This window comes from Sardina pilchardus, chromosome 7, assembly GCF_963854185.1.
Source record: "Sardina pilchardus chromosome 7, fSarPil1.1, whole genome shotgun sequence".
Taxonomy (NCBI): Eukaryota; Metazoa; Chordata; class Actinopteri; order Clupeiformes; family Clupeidae; genus Sardina; species Sardina pilchardus.
The window spans coordinates 6,788,988-6,807,922 of record NC_085000.1 but is presented as its reverse complement, the minus strand read 5'-3'; the positions used below and the strand labels follow the sequence as shown (position 1 = coordinate 6,807,922).

At 44.4% G+C, this 18,935-nt stretch overlaps 1 protein-coding gene across 2 annotated transcripts in view; it reads left to right on the top strand.

Moving 5' to 3' along the window:
• Nucleotides 1-6,386, top strand: part of mfn2 (mitofusin 2) — a 25,732-nt gene extending 19,346 nt beyond the window's left edge. For both annotated transcript variants that reach the window (XM_062540515.1, XM_062540514.1), the window contains exons 13-18: nucleotides 753-855; nucleotides 1,229-1,449; nucleotides 1,628-1,783; nucleotides 2,699-2,895; nucleotides 3,423-3,557; nucleotides 4,215-6,386. In XM_062540515.1, the coding sequence (XP_062396499.1) occupies nucleotides 753-855; nucleotides 1,229-1,449; nucleotides 1,628-1,783; nucleotides 2,699-2,895; nucleotides 3,423-3,557; nucleotides 4,215-4,284 (882 nt within the window). In that variant the 3' untranslated portion in view covers nucleotides 4,285-6,386. The remainder of the gene's footprint in view (nucleotides 1-752; nucleotides 856-1,228; nucleotides 1,450-1,627; nucleotides 1,784-2,698; nucleotides 2,896-3,422; nucleotides 3,558-4,214) is intronic.
• Nucleotides 6,387-18,935: the final 12,549 nt, after the last annotated feature.

Genomic DNA, 18,935 nt, shown 5'->3' with positions numbered 1-18,935 from the left:
TCAGGAGCACCTATTATAAATAGGATAATATGAACAAATAAGTGTCTTTTTTTTTTTTCTCTCCCAATTCCCTATTGTTTTTTGATCTTTTGATCAGTAACGGCATTATCAGACGGCGTGGACAGAAGCAGGCTTATACCGGGCCTGCATATTGAGCAATAGACCAGACTCTCCTGTGTGAGAATGTCCCCAGCTGCCTAGCTCTGTTTTCACCTGGTCTGAACTGCTTCCTGCTCCCTGTGAACCCTGGGTAACCCTGGGTAACCCTGGGTAACCCTGGGTAACCCTGGACCTCACAGAAAGCCCCTGGAACTACTGTGAAATCATAACTGGTTTAACTTAGAAAGTGTTAATTCCTCAACAACTTTTAATTCCTCAACAAGCTCTCAGAACATTCTCAGAACGTTCCCTGTGGTTCTTGAGAATTAAACTGCTTTTGAATGAGACTGATTAATCTCCATCCGGATCAATATTAGTCCGAATTAGCCTGGCTTTGCTTGATCCGCTTGTGGAAATGACACACAAACGACTCTTTATGTTGTAAGGAAATGTATGCCTTTGTGCTCCAGACAGTGACTTGCGGTGTTGTCGTTTTCTGCTGCTGACTTGAATCATTTGGATTTTTTAGAATTTGTGATTATTACGGTTTCCATGGATATTCTCCCATTCCCCTCTGTCTCCATTGCTATTGTGATTCTCATAGTCTGTGTGTATATCCACTCTGACTCAGTGTTTTTGTGTGTGTGTGTTAGGAGCTGCATCGGCACATTGAGGAAGGCCTGGGCAGAAACATGTCCGAGAGATGTACCACTGCCATCACCAGTGCCCTTCAGACCACACAGACCGAGATGATAGGTGAGTGAAACATACACACACACACACACACACACACACACACACACACACCCACACCCAGACTGTACAGGAGTTGTAGTGCTGTGGTAGCATTGGTGTCTAGTATCGAGGGGGTCCCAGTTCTGTACTTCCCGAGCCCCAGGCTATGAAGCCCGATAGAACTTAAAGAACAGGCGAGGGACATGCTCACAGTATTCACAGATTCAACTGGAGGCCAGTGTTCTTAGCAGGAAGGTTTAAAGTAACCGTCTCTCTTCATGCAAACACAACATAGATGAGAATACAGAGACAGTCAGCTGACTTCAACTCATTCTCTCTCTCTCTCTCTCTCTCTCTCTCTCCTCCGCCCCCGTGTCTGGGTGGTCTGCTGCAGACGGTCTGAAGCCGCTGCTGCCTGTGCAGGTGCGCGAGCAGGTGGACAAGCTGGCGCCGCGCCAGTGCTTCAGCCTGTGCTACGACCTCAACTGCGACAAGCTGTGCGGGGACTTCCAGGAGGACATCGGCTTCCACTTCTCCCTGGGCTGGACCATGCTGGTCAACCGCTTCCTTGGGCCCAAGAACACACGCCGGGCACTCATGGGCTACAACGACCAGGTGAGAGAGAGAGAGAGACACACACACACACACACACACACACTCATACTGGATTGGTCATTCATGGCCTGGCTGATTTAAAGAAGGGTACAGAGAAACCTACACACACACATGCACTTGACTTGACTTGGCTGAATTCATCACTGTGTGTGTGTGTCTGTGTGTGTGTGTGTTTCAGGTTCCACGGCCCCTGGCCATCACCCCGGTCAGCACCAGCATGCCCCCCTTCCCCCAGGGCTCCGTCACCCAGGAGGAGCTCATGGTCTCCATGGTAACCGGCCTGGCATCGCTGACCTCGCGCACCTCTATGGGCATCATTGTGGTTGGAGGCGTGGTAAGAACACACACACACACACACACACACACACACACACACACCTTACCTGGAATGCAGAGAAACATCTGTATAGATACACTGATGTTTGCAGGCAGATCAACACACACACACACACACACACACACACACACACACACTTTGTACTTGAACCTTTCCTGTGCTTTCAAACATTAAAAAACAAACTCTCATACAGAAACACACACTTTTACATAACATTTTAATACCTATCCTGGTGGCTAGCAAAGGCTTATCTAAATTCACACACTAGACACGCGCACACACACACACACACACACAGACACACACACACACACACACACAGACAAATCTTTTCATGTGATATTAAACACAGGGAAGAAGCCCCTTAATTACAATCTAAAGGGTTTAGCTAGTCCTGTTCTGTGGGATTTTATTGCTGTTTTATCTAGCAACATCTTGTTGCAGATTATTTTTTTATGGAAGAGATGTACTGTTTGACACAATATCCTCTAAATCTCTCTAGCTCTTGCGTAATCGCTGATAATATCTCCGCTTTGCAAAATCCCAAATACATTTCCGTGGTCTTGGTCAGGGATGTCCTAGAGTTCATATAGGGTTAGATCCCGCCCTCCCCCAGAGTTCATGGATCTTTTCTCATTACATCATAATGGAGTACAGTTATAGTGTCCATACTGCAAGGTGTTGTGGATAGTTGTGCCCTATTGGTGTGTGTGTGTGTGTGTGTGTGTGTGTGTGTACACGTACTTGTTCATGTTGTTCTCTGTAAGTTCTCATAAATGTTCTTGCGTGCGCGTGTGTGTGAGTATGTGTACTTGTTCATGTTCTACTCTGCAACCTCTCATAACTTGTTCTCTCTGTGTGTGTGTGTGTGTGTGTGTGTGTGTGTGTGTGTGTGTGTGTGTGTGTGTGTAGATCTGGAAGGCGGTGGGCTGGCGTCTCATCGCTCTGTCGGTGGGCCTGTACGGGCTGCTGTATGTGTACGAGCGCCTGACCTGGACCACCAAGGCCAAGGAGCGCGCCTTCAAGAGGCAGTTTGTGGAGTACGCCAGCGAGAAGCTCCAGCTCATCGTCAGCTACACAGGGTCCAACTGCAGCCACCAGGTCCAGCAGTGAGTACTCACACACACACACACACACACACACACACACACAGCAAGGGTCAAGGCTATCAGTTGCAGCAGGGTGTGGACACGAACAGCAAACACACTGTAATACACACACAATACACACCTTTTTTCTGGTCACATCATAGTTCTCAGGAAACACTCCTCTCTTGATTATTTCTACCCGTTAAGAGTTGGTCCCGTGGTTGCACAATGGTGTATACAGGTGTAATCTGTGTGTGTGTGTGTGTGTGTGTGTCATAACTGTAGTTGAGAGCACTAAAGCTTCCGTTTAGAGCCAGTGGAAAATATTGGTTTGTCACATCATCTTATGTAACTGACCAGTATAAATAGATGCAGATTTAAAAGAACCTTGCTAAAACCTTTGCTGCTCACTGGCGCCACCTGGTGACCAAAAGAAGGGAAATGAACATAATCACAAGTGAGATTGTAAAAATGGTAACAAATTTGCTATGAATTGGAATTGTCTAATGTGTGAATGTGTGTGTGTTTGTGTGTGTGTGTTCATTCAGGGAGCTTGCGAGCACCTTTGCCCAGCTGTGTCAGCAGGTTGATGTGACGAGGCAGAATCTGGAAGATGAGATTCAGGACATGAACAACAAGATCGAGCAGCTGGACACCTTGCAGAGCAAAGCCAAGCTGCTGAGGTAAGAGACACACACACACACACACACACACACACACACACACACACACACACACACACACACACACACACGTAGGGCTGCTTGATGAGGCCATCACTTGACCGACTTGGGTCCAACCCGAAAAATTGTTTTATTCTTGCCAACTAAAACTTTGTTGGGACAGCGAAACCGCCCACATTATTTTTAAAGCCATCCCCTATCTTTCTTAAGCAAAATGATGTAAAAGAAGAGAACTCTCTTTGATAACACAAAAGAGCAGGCTTAATCTACAGTACATAATGATAAGCTGTACCCTCCACTGGTTTCCAGCTACATACAGTACAGTACAGTATGCCCCTCAGATGTTCTCTACCCCTCACCGCTCTCTATCCCCTCATCACGTACATGTCCTCACTATCATCACTCTCCATCTCCTATCCTCGCACGCACCCCACCACCACCACCACCACCACCACCACCATCACCACCACCCACCACCACCACCACCACCACCACTACCACCATCACCATTGTCCTCAGTAGCCGCCTGTTCTCTGTCAGATCTGAATTTCAATAGTGGGCCCTTACATGTCAGATTTGGGCTGCTATGGTTCTGAAAGTTTTCAAAGATGTCAGTTTCTTTCAGGAATTGATATTTCTCTCTCTCTGTCTCAACAGGAATAAAGCGGGCTGGTTGGACAGTGAGCTCAACATGTTTACCCAGCAGTACCTGCAGCAGGGGCGATAAGAAGAGACCGAAGATTAAACGAGGGATGAAGAAGGAGGAAGATGATTTGTGAGGGGGGGGTGAGAGAGAGAGCGAGCGAGAGAGAGAGACAGACAGACAATGCCCAAATGCAGGGTCCTCACGACCACTGCCAGCCCTCTCTCTCTTCCCCCTCTCCTCTCCTCTCCTCTCCTCTCTCTCTCTCTCACTCTCTCTCCTCCCTCTGCCAAGTCTCCACCGTCTGCTGTATAAGATGGACTCCTCTTAGCCATGCTTGTTTTAGAAGAGGGCGTTAACCCTCGCTCTGCCATGAGACGCATCTGTTCACCTCTCCGCCTGCCTCTCCGCCTGGATGGATGAATGATCTTCACTTTTCACGCGTTTGGGTTCTGCCTTTGGGATGCGAGTAGGAGAGAGCACCCCCTAGTGTGTAGGATGACCCGGCCATTTTTATTGTGGCGCTTATCTTCCTCGTTGGTGTTACCTGTTAAGAACACGGAAATTCATAGCTGTATATGGAAGGCCTGTGCTAATAATAATGATAATAATAATGGTAATAATTTATTTGATTATTATTTTATGGTAACACCATGTCACTTTGAGCTATGCGTATATGTGTTTAGGATGTGGTCTCATAACTCACAGGGTTAGTAGGCTTGTGTGTGAGGTAGAGGTTAAAGGTCATCTGTTGACCCGGTGTATTGTGCGGAGAGTCTGAAGGGTCCTCTCACTTGTCTTCACTCCTCAGGGCCATATCAGGGCCACATCTGGGCCACATCTGGGCGTGTCTGCACTAGGGTCCCCTCAGTCTGGGTTGAAATCGAGCAAGTTACTGTCAGTCACAGTTAGGTATGGTGATGCCAGTGTGTGGGTGTGTGTGTGTCTATGCAAGTAGGCAGTCAATTCAAAGGTAACCCAACTGTGTGGGACTGTCAGAGATGTGTAATAAGTTTGTCTGTAGTATGTTATATGCTTGTTTGTTTTTGTTTGTGTACTGGTGGTGCCCGTGGGTGCTTGTGGCATTGTATCACCCTATTACTGTATGTGCCCACTTGCAGTTGCAGCCTGTATCTCTACCCAACTAGATGGTTGTGTGTGTGTGTGTGTGTGTGTGTGTGTGTGTGTGTGTGTGTGTGTGTGTGTGTGTGTGTGTGTGTGTGTGTGTGTGTGTGTGTGTGTGTGTGTGTGTGAGATCAGTCCAATGGTGGCTCATCAACATCATGCTTGTGTGTGTGTGTGGCTACTACATAACACTGGGAAACATCAGGGTAATTGTGGGGCGGTCGGCTTTGCTGTTTCCAGGTTGAGATCTTGAGCGAACTCAAGCGTGCACTTCTGGTAAAGCCAGGTGAAGGAGTATGAGGAAGGGAGCATGAACACAGAGAGACAGAGAGGGCTCAGTGGGACAATGAACAATTCCAGTCTCACTTTGGTCCTGTGTTCAGTTGGGCTCTGCGTGTAGACCAGATATACTCTTTTTTTTTTTTTTTTTTTTTTTTTTTTTTTAAGGGAAAACATTGATGCCACACATTTGTTAGCGTTTCTTTGTTTTTGTTTGTTTGTTTATTGTCAAGCAAGCGCCATCATGGCCTGATGTAATGAAATGCAAAGTGAAAGAGACCAAGACAAAGAAAAGACCGAAAAAGAATACAGTTGTGCAAAGTAAAAAAAACGATATGAATTTGACACCCTGAAAATATTTAACCTATTACCCAACATTCTCAACACCAGTGGAAGATTTGAATTAGTTGGAGTTGTCCTTTGTGTGTGTGTGTGTGTGTGTGTGTGTGTGCACGTGAGCGTGCGTGCCTGTTCTGATGGTGGTTTGCAGTTGTGTGCCAAGATGTTAAGAAAGTTGTCTGAAGAGGTCTTCAGAAGGAATATATGCACTTTATTTGTTTTGTGCTGCTTTTAAAAACACTGTCTCATTTGCCTCTTTAATTTTTGAGCGTGTGTGTATTGTTTTTTTTTTCTAAAGTGACGTTGAAAGATGGAACACTCAGTGCTGTTCAGGTGTGATGCAGTAATGTAGAAACACGCATGCTTTTTCCTCGTCATATCCTGTCTTGTCTGATTGTGAATGTCCATAAGTAATAAATAATAAATACTAAGTTAAGGAACAATTGTTTTTTTCTCTCTTGTGTTCAGAAGGACGTTTGGGTGGAAAACAGAGATGTAAAAGTCCAACCTCAGAAAGTTCTGCCATGTATTGGTTCTACCTGTGCATCTAACACGAGCGATTTCACCAATTACCTGATCTACCTGGCTTAAGAGCTGTGCTAATTAGAATCAGCTGATGGGTTGAAACAAAAATATGGCTGTACGTTTACACCTGTGGACTCGGAGAATGATGAGTATACCAGGTTTCTTGTGTCAAACTCCATGTGATGAAGGCCCAGTAGGGTCGAAATGTTGCTCCACAGACTCCGTTAAGTCATCTCTGGGTTTTCTGATGACCTTTATTCAGTCAAAATGAAAAATATATTCATTGCCAACATAGCGAAAGAAATAAGTGCTGAATTCTAAGAAAATGTCTTGGAAAAAAAGTAAAAACATCAATCCATAAAACCCTACATAAAACCATAATAAGGACCAAGGATTAGAGTAAATACAAATAAGTCATGAAACAGGAGTGAAACTTTTCTCATGCATAATTTCTTAAATTCACTCATTAGCCTGCACTACGAAGAAACACTAGAAAGTTACGTAAATGTCACACTAGGAAACATAAATCACTGGCTTAAAGATAAAGATTATGTTTCTCATATCCCTGATAGAACGTATATAGCATATCAAGAACCAGGGGTATCCATAGATTAATATCAAGAAAGTGTTCAGACTAGTGGTGGGCCGTTATCGGCGTTAACGTGCTGCGTTATCGTGCAACTCTTATCGGGCGATAACAAAAATATCGGCGTTAATCTATTCTCAAAATTGGGCTGGGAGCTGGGTCTATACCACGCAAGCTATGATCACTTTCACCTTGATATCTTAGCGCGAACGCCAATGTTCAAGAGTGCGCCTGAAAAAAGTCTAGGTCGCACTGGTGCACCTGACGCTGCTCGGCTGCTTTCTTTCACAAGTTGTCATTGTAGACTATGCGTGCAACTTTACCAAACAGTAACCAATGATACATCCTCCCAACATGGACGATAATATCAGACCCCTCCCGAATCGGCACATTCCTAATAGTAGTAAACCCCCTCTCCTTGGCCCGCTTTCTCTTGCTCTCCCTCTCCCTCTCCCTCACTCTCCCGTGTGCGCTCAATGGACACTCGCGAGTCGCGACCCGCCCCTCGACATGCACATTTAATCCAAATAAAACATTCACTATCGTGAAAGCAATGATGCATATAGAAGACGTTAGCTAAATTAATATAAATTCCGGTTAGCATCATTGCTGCAGAAAGTTGATTAAAACTCTTACATTCAAGTCACTCTTGCATGAGTTGGATGATAATCTCAATACCAATGTTTTCCAACTCCAAAACTCGAAAGGAGAAAAAGTATTTGCCCACATTGAAACTTACAGTAAACACACGTGGGGAAACTGAGCAGTCCAACTAGTAAACTTTGATAAACTAGCCAACTATGCTACTTTGTTTACATTTTGAGGTTTCAAGCAGACAGCTGAATTAAAGAGGCAGAGTTGTAATATGAATAGTAGGCTGCAATCTGCATAAAGTGTGCTGTCATGAATATTAGACATTTCAGTATGTAGAATAGGCTTATATAAATAATTTTGTAAAGAAAAAAATCTTGTATTGTGTTTCAAGCTTTTTGTAGACTTTTTGTTGTTAAAAAATCATTATATGAAAGGACAGCAATAAAAAGGTGACCTTTTAGCGTTAAAGGCGATGCAATGAAAAGTGTGGGTGCACCTAAATTTTGCGCTGGTGCACCTAAAATTAATCTAGATTAATCTAGATTAATTTCAAGATTACAGTGAGATTAATCTAGATTAACAAAATTAATCTATGCCCACCTCTAGTTCAGACATATCGCTTCAACTAATAACAAGTGATTTCATTATCCTGTCTCTTGTCGCCCTCTGGTGGACAATATTAGTCATGTCTGAAAATGGTGGTTAAGTGTCAGTCGGTTTTTGTCATGGCAAGTTAAGGTTCATGTGTTCATGACAGTGTCCTGTCACTCTTATGTAGATACTTACCAGTAAAAAAAAGTGTTGTGAATAGGTATATGTGGTTGCAAACTTTGAAACCATCAACTGTATTTTGTTTTTATCAAAAAAAAGTTTTTCAAAGTCCTCAAGAGTGATAGAGGATGGTTGTGAAAATAATGTACAGTAGGTGGGTGGTTTTACTGTCCCAACAAAGTTTAAGTTGACAAAAAAAGGAAAATTATATATTTTTTCTGTTGGACCCAAGTCGGTTGAGTGGCTGTGTCAGTCAAAAAGGTGGCAAGCAAACTTTTTTTCACAATGACCTCGTAAAGCCGCCAAATGTGTAATGTTTGTGTGTGTGTGTGTGTGTGTGTGTGTGTGTGTGTGTCCGTCCGTCCTACCTCAGCTTGGCTTTACCCTACATAGGCCGTGAGCCAGGGCCTCAAATTATGGAAACCGTTACCGAAAAGGTGGCAAAGGCTACCATACCTTTTCTGAAAGCCTGGAATCTCAGCTTTTCAATGATGTATGATGGCCATCTGACAAGAGTAGCTGTTTTGAGTTATGACACATAATGTAAACTAAGGTTAAAGAAATAATGTGTATAAATCAAGCAGAACACTGGAATATTTTATTTTGTTATGTTTGGTATCATTTTAAAGGGGAGACTCTGAGCTTTCATTTAAATCCTTTTGTGAACATTTTGGATAAGTACAGCCAACCCTGGAGCTCTTCAAACCTTAAATCACACACATTTCCCTACCATTTCCCTGCCATTTTTTGTCTTTTAATCCTGTGGCACCTGGGAGCATCAGAGAAACAAAATCCAAACACTGAAATACTGGCATGACCCTAAGGATTCAGGAAATGTATCATTTACCCATATTATCTGATTTGGAGGGGGTGATTTACAGTCTTGTATCAGAGATGGCGTTTTTTCAAAGACATAAACAGTAGTGTACTATTACCCTTAGGCTAATTTGTTGATATGTCGAGTTGAAAGTCTGAGGTAAATATATTTTAAATAATAATTATTGATTCAGATAATTTTGAAAAAGTTGTAACGACCAACCCCTCTGGCTCACGGACTAACAGGATGCCCAGCTACTCAATCTTGTGTCCCCCTAACTATCCATCTGACTCTAACCAATATGAAAGGCAGTCAGCTCTGCAGTGCTCTATGTACAGTACAGTGCTGCAATGAGCTACCTGTTTTACTGCGCAGTGTCCCTCCCCCAGCTGGCTGATCAGGCCACAGGGAGACAAACACAAGTCAAAACCTTTTTATTCAGGATGACTTCACAAAGCAGCCGTGTGTGTGTGTGTGTGTGTGTGTGTGTGTGTGTGTGTGTGTGTGTGTGTGTGTGTGTGTGTGTGTGTGTGTGTGTGTGTGTGTGTGTGTGTGGTGTGTGTACACAAACTTAGAGTTTAAAGGAATATTTATTTTTAAAAATGTGCAGCTCACCGAGTGTTTAGTCTTCAACGATCTTGTAAAGCAAGTTTAGCAGCGAAATACAGCTTCTGTCATCTTTTATCATGATTTTCGAAATCCTGGAAGTACTCTTTCAGATACCTCACAACCATGTGTGCCTAATATAACACAACAGAATTTGAATTTCACTGCGAAACTTGCTATAGAAGATCGTTGAAGACCAGTAACCACTCGGTGAGCTGCACATTTTTTAAAACGAATGTTTAGGGGTGTTTTAAGGACAGAATAGTCCATGCACAAAGCGAGCAATGTTAAAGCCATACAGAGCTCCATCCTAAAGCTGACAAATTCCACAAACAGGCTCAATCGTCGAGATTTCGATGTCAAACACTCGTTTTCATGCTAGGCAATACAGAAAAAGGGCTTAAAGTGTAAAATACCAAAATATTCCTTTAATAATCTAGTCATGTGTCAATGCATGAGTGTTACACCAGCTTGTTCTCAGACCGAGACATAAAGAGGGATGCGACAAGGTTTAAACAAAATGATAATTTATTTCATTAAAACAAAATACTGGAAAATGAATGGGAGTGGTGGCGTGCGTGTTTATGGAAGCAGAGAGGATGTCAGTATGTGAGTAGCTGATTGAAATAAACAAATAAAGAAAAAGAAAGATAAATCTGAATGAGGGGAGAGTGCAAAGAGTGAGAGAATCAAAGTGAATGCCTACAAGAAGAAAGGAAAAAGTGCCTAAAGGGAGAGGAGAGGAGGACCCCTTATATTACCACATCACCTTTGATGGAATAACAGGCAGTTATTAAGTAGTTTTAACCTAGACTCTACCTGCTCATGCACTAACAGGGAGAGACCAGAGGGGGCACAGGTGGTCCTAACAATGAGGAATCAATATTTTCTAGTAGTACAGTTTTGAAGAACATGGTTTGTTGTAATACGATTTTGTAAAGATTTTGCCTTTAGTGATACATGATCCAATCAAATTGGGCAAATTAGGTTTTCTGTGTGTGATGTGCAATGCTGCAATCAGTCCTCAATCACCCATCAGTGATCCAGTCAACTTCTCGTCTTATGAGTCAGACTGTGAGTGGGATAACGAGATGAGACGTTGTCCCTAGTGACCTAGCTCTTGCCCCAATCCGGACGCAACTGTCTCATCTCCTGCCACGCCGGACCCAACAGTCCCTGCTCATGTCCAGTCAGCTGCTTCATCCAAAGTCACGCCACGTCCAGAGTTTGCTCAAGCATTGCCCATTGCTCAAGCCATGCCCAGTCCAGGGACAGCTCAAGCAATGGTGGACGGTTGGACGGTTGTTGCCAAGCTAACCAAAACCACATTGATTGCCAAGTGGTCTGACGCCACAACGTTACAAAGCCAACCAAGTCTATGCCCAATCATTCAGTCAGTCTGTTTTGGCCGCAGGCCTCCAGTATCTTTGGAGGACTTCTGCCTTCGCCTTGGAGATCCTGAACAGCCCTGTCTGTCTACTGTGTCTTCCAGAGCGACCCAATGATTCTAAGGAAGCAGCACTGAAAGGGGGCCCTTAGAGAACCCCCCGATAATACGATCGTGGGCCCCCAGAATTCTGGTTATAGCACCGCCCCTGCCCATGGGTCTCCCACTCCTCTGGGTGGACCTGCAGAACGGCCCCTCCTGTTTGCCTCCGGACCGTCCTCCTGAGCAGGTCGCTCTCGCCGCCCGGCATGTCCTGCCTCACTCAATCATGACAGCGAGAGAGAACAGAGAGAGAGAGAATGCAGGTCCCACATACATTACCGCAGTATGCCACATAGGAAAAATAAAGCCCACACATGCTTATTTCTCCATATCCTTAACACACAACGATTCAAGCCTCTTCCTCGTTCAGGTGCTAAAAGAAAGCTCAGACAGGAATAGGGCATGCCAGAACATTCTGCATTACAGACTTATAGAGCACTGCATGTGCAGACATCATGTCTTCATTGCAATTCAGCTGTGTGCCCCAAAAGAACAGATTTTTGTATTATTATTTAACAAAAGAGGTTGTTATATTTTGGTAAACTGAGTCTGGAAGTACAACTATATCCCTTAGCAGAGTTATCCACTTCAAGAACCTTGCAGTTTCAGGTAAAACATAAACTGAGCCAAAGAAATGCATAAACTGAAAGCATGGTAGTGTAATCTAGGTATTATGAAACACTGAACATCAGAGGAAACTGATATGTCAGTCCTGTGCGCACTCTCTCTCTCTCTCTCTCTCTCTCTCTCTCTCTCACACACACACACACACACACACACACACACACACTCACATACACACCATTTCCAGTGAACGGTTTGAATCTTCTTCCAGTACAGCACAGAATATTATTATTATTATTAATAATAATAATAATAATAATAATAATCATTCTTCGTCATCATCATCATCACCATCATCATCATCATCGTCGTCCTCCTCCTCCTCCTCATAATAATATTAATATACAATTACTCTATTTATTTGAAAGTCAGATAAAAAAAAAATTGTACCTAAACAAGTTTACCTTTTTATTTTCTTGCGCACAACTTGTATTCATTGCTGCAATCATCGTGTGCACCGTGCACAGAGAAATCTGTGAACAGAAAGTAAATTCGGGAACACACTGCTGTTGTCATATTCCCTGAGGCATTCGCTGATCTGGGTGAAGAGCCGAGAAACAAAGCTAATTTCTCTTCGTGTCATAACCCTAATTATTGTCCTGCCTATTACCTGAAATGCTTCCATTTATAACCGTGACGTTTCAGTATTCAAACAGTAATTAAGTCCGGTAATGAACAGAGGACCGCTGCGCCTCTCTGCTCTCCCTCGACGCATTTACATACTAATTATCATTTGAGGCCAGGGGAAACAAACCTTGGCGGCTAAATTAGCAACTTAATCATTTTTTACACAAAATCTCTCTCAAATTGGCCATGCCCGTGGCCGATGGAATTTATGAAGTCAGACTACGGATGGTTGCCCCTGTTGCTTTTGCATTTTCTAAAGTGAGGCTTGACGAAAAATGTTTAAGGCATTTAAAAACTTTGTCTGGAATAATACAAAATCATACCATTTTTATTTTACTTTATTATTAGCCTCCGCCAAGGAGGTTATATTTTCATCGGGGTCTGTCTGTTTGTTTCTTCGCAAAATAACTCAAAATGGATGGATTTCGATGAAATTTCCAGGGAAGGTCTGAAATGACCCGTATCACCGTCTGGATCCAAGAGACATGTTTACGCTTGGCGCAGGTCTGCGCTCTCTGAGTGCTTTTAGCCATATGAAATATGGCTGAATAGGCTATAGCCTAGTCTACTAATATTTTGTAGGCTATCTTATTCTTATCATGTCCATAGCCTCTCACTAAATGAAATTACATTGTGATGCAACATAATTAATTGTGAACACATTTGCAGCCATATGCGAATGGAGGAAGAAGTGGGCATTCACAATAACCAAATGGCGAATTGTGAATAAACTCCTTAAAATAGTCTATGTGTCAATCTTAATGTTGGGACTCCTATTTTTACTATTATTATTATTATTATCATTATCTATTTGACTACTAGCCTACGCCTAATTCACAAAGTCATCTGTTTGTATAATTCCGGCGCAGCGTTTTGAAATGCGCATGCAGATAGTCGGGAGGAAATAATTGTAGAATAATTGTGCAGTCTGTAGATGTAAATAATGACGCCACCAAAACTATTTGTATCAAATTAAATTAGTTCCCTAAGCACAGGTGTAATACAGATCCATATTCACAACATTGCGAAGACTGTGTCTCTATAGGCTTCTACCCTCCTTAGCTATTTCATTTGTAGACTCTTTATTTAAAGATGGTATACGCATATTCATAGTCCTTCGCTATAGGTTCTGAAGATGAGGGCCGTTTTTACTTTCCAGGAGGAGGAAAACACATAGTCTCTTTCCTCGTATGACCGCGATTTCCTTTGCATCTGGATCCCATCACGTTTTGTCTCAATTAACCTAATTAACACAAGAGTAGCCTACGTTAATGGAAACTCCAAATTTTTCAGAGGCGATATTTCACAAAACTAAGGCCTACTGCTCTTTTTGAATGTTGAAACCAAGAAGGCCCTATAAGACCCACTAGAGGGCGACAAAGTTTTACAGATTGTGATATCAGAAGTAGGCTATGGGCTATAGGCCTCACCAGGGCGAGGTCTCTTTTACCAGGTTAATGCCATGCACCTGTGTTTACACCGTATCACCTTGTGAAATCCACAAAAATACTTTGCACATTTTATAACCGAGGAAGATTAAACACTCTTGTTTCAAAGAAAACATAGGTTGCAATTATCGATTTGAGAGTTGCTAAAAATATTTTCAGTAACCTAGTTGGTTTATCAGCCAGATGTAGCCCGATTCTATTTTAGGCTACTTCAACCAGAGTCCTGCTGACTACCGGGAAACCACCGAAAATGCGAATCCATTACAAATTCAGGGCGCCTGGAAGACACTCGAATTTACAGGCTACCAGGACACCGCGTGCTGTTACCAATAGCCTGCACAAACATGGCAAAACAACGTAATTAGCTTTTAACAGTTAGGTTCGATTAATTAACATCCAGTGCCACGACTAGTCAACTACAGGCCAGCCCTGGCCTAGCCCACTTGAATGCCTTGCCTTGTCGCGCCATGGTGATGTAAGCGGCAGAGGTGAGACATCCTGTTTACCTTCAAGAGCGACACGAATCGACTAAATTATTAAAATGTTAAGGCTGAGGCAACATAATTGATTAATCCGCACATGGTGGATTTGGGAGTAAGTGGAGACACATTCTTTTCCCCAATTAAATTAGGGCGACTGCGATGACAACAGAAGCACACATTAGAGACTGGGTCGCCATGGTAAAGACAGTGAGTAATGATTTTATTTAATCATTAATTGGATTTATTGGACCAACAGTTGGCGTTTAATTGAAAGATAATTCCATTTTCTTTAACGCGTTCCTTTTGGTCAGAGATCGAAGAGGTAATTCTGAAAGGATAATTAAACTAGCCGATGTGGTAGCCTACTACTCTCTCCACTGAATAAATCATGTGTTTTAGGGGTAGGCTATGTCTAAAGTATGACCATCACATATGAGTGGTGATCTGAATTTGGAAAGAGTGCACATTTATCATTCTGCCGTGAAGAGTTTGCACAAGGTAGGCTACTGAAAAGTCCTAAACACATAATTCCAACAGTTTTGATGTGATGACGCATAGTCATTCAAAGATTAACTACAATTAGTTAACGGCACATTTTAGCATCATAGTATGTGGTGTGACGACTGTGACTGTACTGCCGTAGCTAAGGGAGTAGTCAAATGGAGGGGATGCTCAGACAGATTTGTGTAGTTTACGTAGTTTGCAACGGGAGGTCAGAGGTGATGGTTGGGATCACTGGTTTGGGAAATGGACTATTGACGGAGCGTTGTCAGCTCAAACCCCGGGTGCGCTAACAGCCTCGGGCAAGGTCTTTAGCCCGAGGTGGCTCAGCCTCCGTCCAGCTGGGAGCTGCTGTGCTGTCTCTCCTTCCTTGCCTTCAAAATGACTGGAATTAATGGATCTCTTGGTTTAGTGTGTTATCCTTCAGAAAGAGGATCAGTTCAACACACACACACACACACACACACACACACACACCTTTTTGGAATTGAAAAAATGATCATATTACTAGTAAATATTGTTTTCACACACAAAGGAATAGACACACACACACACACACACACACACACACACACCCTCACAGTTGCTCCGGATTCTGTCATCTCCATAAACCTCTGGCATCAGTGTTCAGATGCAGCAGCATATGCGAGCGGCACGGGTGCCTGTTGGAGTGGCGTGGTGCGTTTGAAGTTTTATGTGGTGTGCTCTGTCTGTATGGCACTGGACGCGGCCCAGTCCACCTCGCTCCGCTGCCCACCCCCCTCCCCCTCCTCCCCTCTCCCCCTCCTTGTTTCATTATTTTTTATATGATCCTGCACTTCAGCAGCTCTGATCTTTAATAGTTTCAGCTCGCCGCTCTTGCCCTTTGACTGATTTCTGCATCTCTCTCTCTCTCTCTCTCTCTCTCTCCCTCTCTCTCTATCCTGTTTTCGCTCACTCTCATTTGATCCTTTGAATCATTCATTGCCGTCAGATTGGTCATCATTGGTCATTTCACATCTCTTGTGTTTTAACAAGCCTTGATGGTCAGAGGTTGCAGATCGCCTCAGGACTCGGCCTCACACACACACACACACACACACACACACACACACACACACATACATACACACACACACACACACCAGCTGGCAGTGGGTGGAGATGCAGGTGTTTGAGAGGAGATAGTAGGTGACTTACTGCATCTGGTAAGATCTAGAGAAAGCAATATGGTATCATATCATACATCATATCACAGTAGGTCAGGCTGTCCCAGAGAGAAGCTGAGGTGCTCCAGAGGAGGAGCTCTATAGCTTTATAGGAGACAGAGGGAACTAGCGAGATGGGCTCAGACTGCAGGTGTTAGGTATGCTAGTTCTTCAGCGACGATCTTGGGCTTCTTAGACATGGCCACTCGTCCAATCAACTGGGCAGTATAACGGGAGCTGTCGTCGGCCACAGTAGCTGTGAGTAAGAGTCCTTCCCTGCGGACACCTGCTAGAGACAGACTGTCACACCTGTGGGATTTAGCCTCCTGGCTAGCATGCCTCCCAGTCTGAGGTGCGGGAAGTTTGCGGGTTCGAGTCCATTTTCAATTTCAATTTCAGTTTCAATTTCACTTCACTTATAGAGCGCTAAAACATCACACATGTCTCGTGGCGCTTTACAGAGTGTTAGAGCCCGTGAGTAACAGAGGCGAGGAAAAACTCTCTAGAATTGGAGATGCATAGGAAGAAACCTTGGGAGTCCAGCCCTGATTCACACAGTCAACTCATACCCCTTTTCCACCGACGCTGTTCTGGTGCTGGTTCGGAGCCAGTGCCAAGTCTGGAACTGGTTCTTTGCTTTTCCACACAAAATAACCTGGCTCTGGGCCAGGAAAACTGGTTCCAACTCGGCACCAACTTTGAGCTGGACCAGAGATAAGAACCAGTTACGTCCGCAAATCAGAAGCTTGCGTTGTCCACAGAGGCGGGAGTAACAAAAAAAATCTGAAAACAATGGCGGCAGCTCCAGGGGTCTAACTGGAAATATTCAATGTGAATAAAGGTTTCTTGACCACTTTAAACAGTGAACAGTGACGTAGCGACGCAGCACTACTCTGGAACTCAGTCTGTGGAAAAGCGAGCTGGTTCTTGAATAATCGGCAGGTAGCACCAGCACCGAACTGGCACTAGCACCAGCCCGGAACCAGCACCTGGTTCGTGGCGGTGGAAAGGGGGTATCAGTGCAGTTTACAGCAGCTTCCTGTAAAGTGGGTCCACACCATATGGGACATATGTCCAGATACCAAGTCTATGGCTGACCGAATGAAGCACCATAACGGAAATGCCTGCAGTCGGATGGTCAGACCATTAAATGTCCTATCAGTTTTGCAGTTGGTATTAAATGAGAGCACAGTACAGACTGTCCAAAACGCTGTGAAGAGTGGGAAGCGGGGACAGAGTGTCTTGATGCACGTCTGTGGTCTGCTGTTTTTAGCCATATTCACCGTCTCCTCCTCCTCCTCCTCTTTTCCTTCGTCATCATCTTCTTCTTCTCTCTGTTCTGTGCTTCGAGGCTGTAACATTGTTTCGGCAGTAAAACATTCCCTAACCCAAACCACATGTTCCAAAGTGGGGAGTTGGGGGGGGGCTGCTGAGGGGAGGTGGTTGTGTGAGCAGGGGGGTGGTATTGGTGGTGTGTGTGTGTGTGTGTGTGTGTGTGTGTGTGTGTGGGGGGGGTGGCTTCTCTTTGCCATGGAGGAGAGGCCTCCCGTGTCAGAGGCAGGAGAAACTGTGCCACACACACCCATGCTCAGTACTTGGCGCTTGCTGTGATTTCATATGGATCAGGAAGCCCAAATGGGGACCAGACCACTTGGTGGCGGGTGGGGTGTAGGGCTGTGTGTGAGTGTGTGGAGTGTTGTACTGGAGGAGGGGAAAGGGTTGGCCCTGTTCATATGAAGCACAATTGACCACATATCCTCTTCTACTGAATGTTTTGACAAGTTTAAGATGTATTGTGTTTTAAACTGGTGTTAAAAAGTCTTTTAAGTCGTATTGTGTCTTGGTGTTAAAAGCCTTGTGTTATTTCGCCATGTGCAGTGCCTTTTCTTGTCACCCCCCCATACACACACACACCCACCCCACACATGCTCTAGTGTTTGATTCTCTGAGCGAAAGGCCTCCCCCCTCAGCCCTCCAGCTCATCTGTAGCTCTGGCCCAGACTGGTTCTCCGGCCCCCCTCGGCTTCAGTGATGCGTCTGCACAAACTGCTTATTAGACCCATAAAGCTTTTACCAGCTGACCCATTGTGGTATTGTAAAGAAGCAGACTCCCCCAACACACACACACACACACACACACACACACACAGATACACACACACACACACACACACACACACACACAGATACACACACCAACCATGTTTTTATGGTCATCCCTGATTCTAACGCAGTCAGTGTCCGGTATGGGAACAGTACGGATGGATGACGACCCTGTGGTGACGGGGACTGCTGTTCTCTGTGGTTAAGAGTATAGGGGAGCCTGTCCAAGTGCTGAGTGTGAATGTGCTGCTGCTGTGTGTGTGTGTGTGTGTGTGTGTGTGTGTGTGTGTGTGTGTGTGTGTTGAGCTATTTTGCATGCAGTCTCGTTCCTGCAGCTCGCTGTGGGACAAGAAGCAGGCCCCATGCCCTCCAGGAAGAGAACCACAGCCACATTTCACTTCCTCTGTCAAACAGGGGTCACCAGCAATTAAATGCAAATTTTCCCCTCTTGCCCTCCTTTGCTCTCTCTCTCTCTCTCTCTCTCTCTCTCTCTCTCTCTCTCTCTCCCTCTCTCCCTCCCACCCCTCTTTCTCCCTCATCTCTGTTGGCTGTTTAAACTGTGTTTGTGTGTGTGTGTGTGTGTGTGTGTGTGTGTGTGTGTGTGTGTGTGTGTGTGTGTGTGTGATTCACCA